The sequence below is a fragment of the Oncorhynchus mykiss genome, chromosome 13 (genome assembly GCF_057628025.1).
Source record: "Oncorhynchus mykiss isolate SJ-2025 chromosome 13, ASM5762802v1, whole genome shotgun sequence".
NCBI lineage: Eukaryota > Metazoa > Chordata > Actinopteri > Salmoniformes > Salmonidae > Oncorhynchus > Oncorhynchus mykiss.
In genome coordinates this window covers 15,817,033-15,827,361 of record NC_143034.1, presented here as the reverse complement: position 1 = coordinate 15,827,361, position 10,329 = coordinate 15,817,033, and the positions used below count along the sequence as shown (strand labels likewise).

The 10,329-nt window shown below is 40.3% G+C and overlaps 1 protein-coding gene across 1 annotated transcript in view; it reads left to right on the top strand.

The window, feature by feature from the left end:
• The first annotated feature begins 385 nt into the window (after positions 1-385).
• The window catches only part of LOC149978733 (uncharacterized), a 32,518-nt gene continuing 22,574 nt past the window's right edge, over positions 386-10,329 (top strand). The window contains exons 1-10 of the mRNA XM_090194529.1: positions 386-458; positions 693-1,037; positions 1,196-1,414; positions 1,567-1,923; positions 2,038-2,370; positions 2,959-3,285; positions 3,780-3,866; positions 4,263-4,526; positions 6,830-7,229; positions 8,189-8,268. Of these exons, the coding sequence (XP_090050655.1) occupies positions 404-458; positions 693-1,037; positions 1,196-1,414; positions 1,567-1,923; positions 2,038-2,370; positions 2,959-3,285; positions 3,780-3,866; positions 4,263-4,526; positions 6,830-7,229; positions 8,189-8,268 (2,467 nt within the window). The 5' untranslated portion in view covers positions 386-403. The remainder of the gene's footprint in view (positions 459-692; positions 1,038-1,195; positions 1,415-1,566; positions 1,924-2,037; positions 2,371-2,958; positions 3,286-3,779; positions 3,867-4,262; positions 4,527-6,829; positions 7,230-8,188; positions 8,269-10,329) is intronic.

Below are 10,329 nucleotides of genomic sequence, written 5' to 3'. Positions count from 1 at the left end.
ATCCTCCTATATTTGGGGTTCTGAGAATAAAACAGCATCAGAATAATCACTGTAGAAATATGTGTTTACAGTAATACAGATCTGTTCCATAAGTGATTGTTGTTGTTGTTGTTGTTTATAATGTTGATGACTACTGTATATATTAGGAATTAATTTTTGCACCATGTCAGTTTAAGTAGACAAACGTAGACATAGTGCAATAGACTTACAGACAGACAGTATTCACATAGACAACCATATAGCACAATACAACACAACACAATATGAGCCTGGTTCATCTTCAGTAATGAGGCCCTGGACCCCATTTACAGTTTCTACTTCAATGTATCAGGTGGAGTTATTCACCAGCTATAGAGTGAGTTGTTGTTTATGTTTCTAAGACTGCAGGGTGGGAGATGCAACAATGGCCTTGAGAACAGCAGGAAGTGTGTTGGTGGTCTTTCTCTGGTCTGTAGCAGGTATGGTCTCATTCATAACTTATATGGTTGTCAATCTACAGACATGTGTATTACATTTGCTTGTGTTCTGTTAGGCATCTCCACTTCACTTTAGTTATGTTTCACACCTCACTGAGTGATGATTATCTGTGGTTTCTAATATGACAACAAAGTGTGGACAAACCCTACCTTCAGTGTGAGCCATAATACCTTGTCCTAATTCTGATACCATTGTGTTGTGTGACTGTGTTTCAGTTGTACTGGGTCAGGATGGCTGGAGTGTGATATACACCACTCAGAGTATCTGTACCTTGAAGGGGTCAACAGTGGATCTGTTCTGCTCTTACACATATCCCAGTGGTACAGTCACAACAACCTTCTGGTTCACTGAATGGGGGACTGGTGTAGAACCTGAAGATCTAGGTCAGGACCCAGAGTATGCAGGTCGTCTGGAGTATCATGGAGATAAGAAGAAAGACTGTACCCTGAAAATCACAGACCTGAGAGAGAGAGACTCAGCTACGTACAAGTTCAGATTACTAACAGATCAGGAAGGAGGGAAATATTCTGGAAGTCCTGGAGTCACTCTGTCTGTCACAGGTACAGTTACATTCAATATAGTTAAACTGTTGAATTTCAATTAGTTCAGGAAAAATGGTTTGTATTTATGTCTGTATAACATAGGATTTGGTCCATCTTTGTATTAGAGTGATAAGTCAGTGATAAAGGGATTTACAGTGATATTGTTTTTTCTCCAGGTCTTCAGTTGAAGGTGACTGGTGGACATCAGGATAAGACACTGACCTGTATCACCACCTGTATTCTGACTGACAACCCCACCTACATCTGGTACAAGAACGGACAACATCTAGATGAGAGCACCTCCCCCCAGTACAAATACTCAGTCTCCAGTAACTATGAAGACAGCTACTCCTGTGCTGTAAAAGGCCATGAGGATCTCCACTCTCCTGCAGTGTGTGAGTGTGAATCTAATATGGAATCTAATACAGCAAGTATACAGAATGATTGTACTACGTCCTGTTGGTCTCACTGTATAATTTGATGGGGCTTTTATGAAAATAACTGAAAATACTGTATAATGTACTCATGTGATTCCATTATGTTTTAGGTGTCCAGGGTCAGGACTGCAACACAGTGACTTACACCAAGAGGACAATCTGTGTCTTGAAGGGATCATCAGTGGACATATCCTGTACTTATTTCAGTCTTTATAACATGACATCATCACTCTGGTTTAGTCCTAAACAGAGATCTAGGTGGAGGGATGAGTTGATCCCTGAGGACCTAACCACAGACCCAGGGTATGCAGGTCGTGTGGAGTATGTTGGAGAGAAGGAGAGAGGTCGCTCCACCCTGAGAATCACAGATCTGAGAGAGGAGGACTCTGCTGAGTACAAGTTCATATTCAACACACAAACCTCAGGATGGGGACACAGCTTCCCTGGAACAACTCTGACTGTCACAGGTAACACTGGATCATGTTTATACATACATTTCTATTAGATGTTTAATTATACATGTTTTTATCCATAATACACTATTGGTTTAATTATATTATTGTCATTGACTCTGTATTCAGACCTGCAGGTGAAGGTGACTCCTGCCACAGAGGCAGGGAAGAGGACGCTGACCTGTAGCACCACCTGTACTCTGACTGACAACCCCACCTACATCTGGTACAAGAACGGACACAAAGTAAAGGAGGACCCTTCCAGCCTGTACCCAGACTCCTTTAGTGATGCAGACAGTTACTCCTGTGCTGTAAAAGGCCATGAGGATCTCCTCTCTCCTGCAGTGTGTGAGTGTAGACTTTTACATACAACATTTGTTTCAGGTTGTCAGACGATCATCATTGAATTTGCTGTGAATTTGACGTCCACTTCTGCTTTAGTTCCGTATGCTTTGCCACACAGTGTTGAATGGGCTTCAAGATATATAATCACATTCATGAAAACGCAGTCAATGGATGAATTTACTTCTACCAGATACCTTTCATTATGTTGTTGTGCCTGTACACCATTGCACTACTTTCTTTGAGCACTGAAGACCCATGAAAAAAAAACTACAAAAGTTCAAAAACTACAAAGCTGAATGATAGTCACTTCCTGGTTACTTTTACAGCATATGATTTAAACATTGTTGTCTTGTTTTCTTCATTTGTACTTGGAGGTGAGGTGCCCTGATTGGTGTCACTCGTTAGTCAGAATGTGTTACAACTGGGGTTTTATTTTGTTTGCCTCTTCTTGGGTAAATGTTGTGGTGCTCATGTCTTTTTGTTCCAGTTGTTGTTGATAGTACATTTTCAATGGACTCCCCCATGAGAGTCTTTCAGAGCCCACTGGTCTCATTTTTGTCTTTGTCAGTGACTCTTTTATTACTTCCCATTTCTGTTTTGTTTAAATTTTGGGTATTCTTGCTGGGGAACGTAACAGCATAAGTGTATACAGTAGATATTGTAATTAAGAATTGTATAAAGGTGTTATATGGTCTTGTATTTCAGGTAAGAAGTGTTGGAAAGTGACTTACACCCATCAGAGTATCTGTGCCTTGAAGGGGTCAACAGTGGACATATCCTGCTCTTACACATATCCCAGTTATCATGAGATCAAACAAGCTTTCTGGTTTACTAAATGGTCTGGTATGGATGCTGAAGATCTAAGCTCAGCACCAGGGTATGAGGGTCATATAGAGTACCTTGGGGATAAGGAGAGTGACTGTACCCTGAGAATCACAGACCTGAGATTGAGTGACTCTGCTGGGTACAGGTTCAGATTCATAACATCTGGAGGAAAGTTGTCTGGCTCACCTGTCTCCCTGACTGTCACAGGTAATCTGTCACACAACTCACATCTATGTCACATATCTAGATAGCTGTAATGTGAGTGTTGTTTTGTATATATGCTAATGAGAATGTTGTGTTTTAATCTGTTTAATTGATTCTATGGAACAAACGACTTCCTGGAAAACAGTGGAAATTATTACAGAGTTGACTGTCCTGTCTAAATATATAAAATGAATGACCGTAATTACCTTATTTAAGGGCAGTCATGCAGACACTGCAGTGTTATGTAACAGGGAAAAAACCAAATATAATATTTCACATAATAGGACATATATAGGAGGAGAATAATGATTTGGTTCCTTTTACTCTAGATGTTGTGTTGGAGATGGATCCTACATCTGTGTCAGAGGGGGAGAGAGTCACACTGAGATGTAGAACCAAATGTACACTGGACCCCATCACAGCCTACAGTTGGTATAAGAATGGACAGCCTATACCAAACAGCAACACCGCCTCTCCTGTCTATATCCTATTCTCAGTCAGCAGTGAGGATACAGGCAGATACTCCTGTTCTGTAGAAGGACATGAGGATCTCCCCTCTGCTGAAGAGACTCTCACTGTCACATGTAAGTACATTGGGGATTTTAATGTCCAGTTTGATATACTGACAATGTTGATACTTGCATTGAGAATAGATTGTTTTACATATAAATATATCTATCAATACATATTTTAGTGTGTAACATCCTGTCACTCCCTGACCATAGAGAGCCCTCGGTTCTCTATGTTGTTTAGGTCAGGGCGTGACTAAGGGGGGTGTTCTAGTCATTTATTTTCTATGTGGCTGGTTTTTATTTATACATATTTTTGTTTGTTTGTCCATTTCCTTGAATTTACCACAGTATCATCATTCTTTTTAATTATTATTTTTCGGATTATCTTTTACTCTGAATTAAACGATTTAAAACCCACCTGTAAAATGTAAACACAAATTGTGTAAAATCCACGGTCTTTTACACCAGATGGTCCATGGAACACCTCAGTGTCAGTCAGTCCCTCTGGTGAAATAGTGGAGGGCAGTTCAGTGACTCTGACCTGCAGCAGTGATGCCAACCCACCTGTGGACAAATACACCTGGTACAAGAAGAACGTAACCTCACCAAAAGCATCAGGACAGAGTTACAGCATCACTAACATCATCTCTGAGGACAGAGGAGAATATTACTGTGAGGCCCAGAATGGAAGAGGATCTATGAACTCTACAGCTCTGATGATCATTGTAGCAGGTAAAGTTACATCTTCAATACTTCTATACAAAAAGATGTTCAATAAGAAATGATGTTTCAAGATAATCTTCTTCTAGTTTGCCTCATTACGCTTTGGTTTAAGTCGGAAGTTTACATACACCTTAGCCAAATACATTTAAACTCTGTGTTTTACAATTCCTTACATTTAATCCTAGTAAAAATTCACAGTCTTAGGTCAGTTAAGATCACCAGTTAATTTTAAGAATGTGTAATGTCAGAATAATAGTTGAGAGAATGATTTATTTCAGCTTTTATTTCTTTCATCACATTCCCAGTGGGTCAGAGGTTTACATATACTCAATTAGTATTTGGTAGCATTGCCTTTAAATTGTTTAACTTGGGTAAAATGTTTTGGGTAGCCTTCCACAAGCTTCCCACAATAATTTGGGTGAATTTTGGCCCATTCCTCCTGACAGAGCTGGTGTAACTGAGTCAGGTTTGTAGGCCTCTTTGCTCACACATGCTTTTTCAGTTCTGCCCACACATTTTCTTCAGGATTGGGGTCAGGGCTTGGTGATGGCCACTCCAATATCTTGATTTTGATGTCCTTAAGCCATTTTGCCACAACTTTGGAAGTATGTATGGGGTCATTGTCCATTGTGAAGACCCATTTGCGACCAAGCTTTAACTTCCTGACTAGTTTGTGAAGAACACCAGTCGCTCCTGCAGCAAAGAACCCTCAAAAAATGATGCTTCACGGTTGGGATGGTGTTCTTCGGCTTACAAGCTTTCCCCTTTTTCCTCCAAATATAATGGTCATTATGGCCAAACAGTTCTATTATTGTTTCATCAGATCAGAGGACATTTCTCCAAAAAGTATGATCTTTGTCCCCATGTGCAGTTGCAAACCGTAGTCTGGCTTTTTTATGGCAGTTTTGGAGCAGTGGCTTCTTCCTTGCTGAGTGGCCTTTCAGGTTATGTCTATATAGGACTCGTTTTACTGTGGATATAGATACTTTTGTACCTGTTTCCTCCAGCATCTTCACAAGGTCCTTTGCTGTTGTTCTGGGATTGATTTGCCATTTTTGCACCAAAGTACGTTAATCTCTAGCAGATAGAATGCGTCTCCTTCCAGAGCAGTATGGCAGCTGTGTGGTCCCATGGTGTTTATACTTGCATACTATTGTTTGTACAAATGAACGTGGTACCTTCAGGCGTTTGGAAATTGCTTTCAAGGATGAACCAGACTTGTGGAGGTCTACAATTATTTTTCTGAGGTGTTGGCTGATTTCTTTTGATTTTCTCATTATGTTAAGCAAAGAGGCACTGAGTTTGAAGGTAGGCCTTGAAATACATCCATTCATTTTCACTTCATAATAATATGTACACATATCATCTATATTTTATTATAGTGAAACAGACCTCAGTTGTGACTGCAGCTGTAGGAATCACAGTGTTTGTTCTGGTTCTCATCCTCTGTCTCTCTGGACTCATGTGGTTCAGGTGAGTGAAGAAGGAAAACTGATATTTGTATTATTCTTTCACCTTAGCACTCTGATTTCTTATTAACTTAATTCATTCATAAATGTATTTATTGGCCCAAAGCCCTGTTTTAGTAACATATCAACTTCCACTAGAGGACAATAGAGAGCAGAACTCACTATGTCCAACTTTACAGGAGATTCACAGGAGGAAGTGATGCCAGAGCAGACACACAGGTGATTCTATCACCTCCCCCCACCCAGGGGGTCCCAGCTCCGAGTTTGGGAAACCCTGAGTTACAACTATTCCATTTTCATTCATTTACTGTGTCACCAGTGTCTTCATACTATTTTCATTGTTACCTCTCTCTCTCTCTCTCTCTCTCTCTCTCTCTCTCTCTCTCTCTCTCTCTCTCTGTCTCTCTCTCTCTCTCTCTCTCTCTCTCTCTCTCTCTCTCTGTCTCTCTCTCTCTCTCTCTCTCTCTGTCTCTCTCTCTCTCTCTCCACAGAGTGTCCGTCCTGACTGTAACAGTGACACGTACACAGCTCTGAAAATGAGGACCATATCCCCTGACTATGACACTCTGGTAGTAGGTCTCTTATAATTAATTTTGATTGTTTGTGAGTGTGTTTGTGTTTTATACAGTACATGAACGTGTTTAGAGAAAATTATGGATTTCATCTCTCCCTCTCCAGAGTGTCTATCCTGACCCTAACAATGATGCATTCAGTGACATGTACACACCTCTGAACATGAAGACCAGGTCACCAGAGTATGACACCCTGGCAGTAAGTGTGTTTTTGTGTGTCCATAAACATTTTAGTGGGAGTGTAAATTGCTAACTCAGTAACTTCTTTCAGAATGTGAGGGGACCCTCCCACTTAAGAGAACCACCACAGATCCTGGACTGAAGAGAACCACCACAGATCCTGGACTAAAGAGAACCACCACAGATCCTGGACTAAAGAGAACCACCACAGATCCTGGACTAAAGAGAACCACCACAGATCCTGGACTAAAGAGAACCACCACAGATCCTGGACTAAAGAGAACCACCACAGATCCTGGACTAAAGAGAACCACCACAGATCCTGGACTAAAGAGAACCACCACAGATCCTGGACTAAAGAGAACCACCACAGATCCTGGACTAAAGAGAACCACCACAGATTCTGGACTAAAGAGAACCACCACAGATCCTGGACCGAAGAGAATCACCACTGATCCTAGACTGAAGAGAACCACCACAGATCCTAGACTGTAGAGAACCACCACAGAACCTAGACTGAAGAGAACCACCACTGATCCTGGACTGAAGAGAACCACCACAGATCCTAGACTGAAGAGAACCACCACAGATCCTAGACTGAAGAGAACCACCACAGAAGCTGGACTGAACAGCTACGGTTCCAATCCAAAGCCAGGCCTCACTCCTCTATTCTCTAGCAACCATATCTAGATGGTTTTCCAGACCATGAACTTTAACTTTTGAGTAAATGCTGGAATATATTTTTTAATTTCTTATTATGATAATTATGTATATTGATGATAAATGGGATGGGTTATGCTTCTGCTTTTTTTCTATGGGATTTTCCCATTTCCATATTTTTTCTTGTGTACCAATCTGTTTCCTATCTATAATTTCAGATTATATTTCGGACCTTTTCCTACAGGATTTTGCTATTTAGGGATTTATAACATCAGTACTTTCCTCAGCAACTAATGTGGATCATATTGATAACAGCTTTTTAATATATTCAGCTCTTGGGCCAAGTTTCTCCGGATGTGTTTAATGATGATTTACTTTGTATTGCTGTCAGACATTATTACTTATTATACATTTTATATTTTATAATATAATATTATTTTTTTGTTTAAAAACATGTAATCAGTTCATTACATACATTTAAACATTTGCAGTTTTTTACATTTTATATTAATTATAATTGTATATTACGTAATAATATATTGTTCAGTGTCATGATATCACGTGTTTTGTCGTCACATTTTCACGTTTCATTATTAAGTATTTTATATATGTTAAATACATGTTTACCGTTTCAGTTTTTACAGTTTAGTGTCAATACAGTAGAAGCATCATGTTGTAAATAAGATCAACATTTAAGACAATAAATACACAGATTATTTGATCAACTAATAATACATTGATTCATAACTATTTCCACTCAGCTCTTGTTTCTTGTATTTCTGCCTATTAGACACATGATGGCGACATTGAATCATTTAACCATGAGTGGCTCGGCCAGCGTCTCCTCAACTCAGTCCTGGGGACCCCAAGGTGTGAACGTTTTGTTTTTTTCCCAAGGACTACACAGCTGATTCAAATAATAAAATCTTACTGTCGAGTTGATTACTCAAACACAGAGGCAGTGTTACTTAGTTGTCTTATTAACCTCAGAAATATGATTTATAGTCACTGAAATTACCCTAGTTTAACCCTGTGTATGTTGCTCCAGTGAAGGGTATTCAGCTGTATAAGCACAGCCAGTATTTATTTTCACTAAAAACAGCTTTTTTGCAATGAATGTCTACAGTAGCCTCAACAGCACTCTGCAGGGTAGCACCATGTAACCGGAGGACAGCTAGTTTTCATCCTCCTCTGGGTACAATGACTTCAGTACAGAACCTAGGAGGCTCATGGTTCTCAAACCCTTCCATAGACTTACAAAGTAATTATGACAACTTCCGGACGATGTCCTCCAACCCATCAAAGCTCATGCAGCATGAACTGACATGTTGTCCGACCAATCAAAGTATTAGATATGTAATCTAGTTCTGAAAGCATAAGATACAGCCAGCTCTCACTACAGTGCATAACATGTGGTGAGTAGTTGACTCAAAGATAATGTCAATAGTTGAACAGTTTTGAAAAATATGTATTTCTTTAAAAATGAAGGAGAAGCAAGAGAGAGTGGGAGAGAGCTAGCAAACTCTACTTTGCTTTTTGCTTTCACTTTCACTTACTTAGCCAGCATCTAATGCAGCTAGCTAGTTAGGTTACTCAAATAACCGTCTCAAACAGAGAGGGATGGTATGTTAACTAGCTGGCTACGGCTATCCTCTTCCAAGCCAAGGTAAGCTTTACGTTTTATTCATTTATTGCCACCTGGGCCCACTGGTGTAACTGCTACACTGCTTGCTGACTGTACACTGTACTGCATGATTGTAGCGTGTTTACTAACATATTAGTTCTAGTAGCTATGTTGTCAATACGTTAGCTAATATGGTAACAACGATTTAGGCTGTGTGTAGCGTTAGCAGTCATGATATGAAGGTTTGGTTTGGAAAGGTTTTTTCTCCTGCTCACAGACAGCTGATGTGTTGTGCACTGAAGTCCACAGGTGAAGGGAAAAGGTGAGAGGAGTATAGTGCAGAGATGTAAGAAGGAATTCTACAATGGGCAACGTGATCATGCTGTTTGTATGTGTCTGCTTTGAAAGTGAACTGTGTTTGAATGTGATCAGAGGTGTATTCATTCCACCGATTCTGTTGAAAAACGTTTTTTTTTTTTATGAAAGCAAACGGAACGAAATTGGATAAACATACCTGAACTTGACCAAGAGAAAGTCTTGTTTGCAACTGTCGGCCTAATGATTACATCCTAGATCAGCTAGATGCAGACCAGAGTGTACAAGGTGGTACTGAATGTGTCACTGTCTGTCACCTTGATTACTCTGTTTCTGTTGACCTGTGCACCTACGTTGTAGCCTTTCTAGCTAGGTTGTAGCAACCTCATGATGGCTATAGGGAACATTAGAATATCATGATATGTAGTAGCTAAAATATATCCGTGTTACATTGAACTGGGCGAATGGAATATGAATGACAGTCATCCTAAATGCTGTGATAGAAATAAGACACGTGTCCTCCCTCATCTTACATGTGTCTGTCTGTCTGTGTCTGTCTGTCTGTCTGTCTGTCTGTCTGTCTGTCTGTCTGTCTGTCTGTCTGTCTGTCTGTCTGTCTGTCTGTCTGTCTGTCTGTCTGTCTGTCTGTCTGTCTGTCTGTCTGTGTCTCTCCATCTCCCCACCATAGTATAGAAAGGCTGCAGTACCAGACCCAACCACAGGGGGCATAGTATATACAGACTGCACAACCAGACACCATCACAGGGAGCATAGCCATTATTAGAGGAGTTTGTTTTCTGATTTTACCAAAACACTACAACAATGAAGAAATACATGTTGTACATCTAACGTTGATTTATTGTGATGTTTAGCTACAATGTTTCCTGATGGAGGACCTCTCCTCCCCTCAGGACTCCAGTGATGGACCTCTCCTCCCCTCAGGACTCCAGTGGTGGACATCTCCTCCCCTCAGGACTCCAGTGGTGGACCTC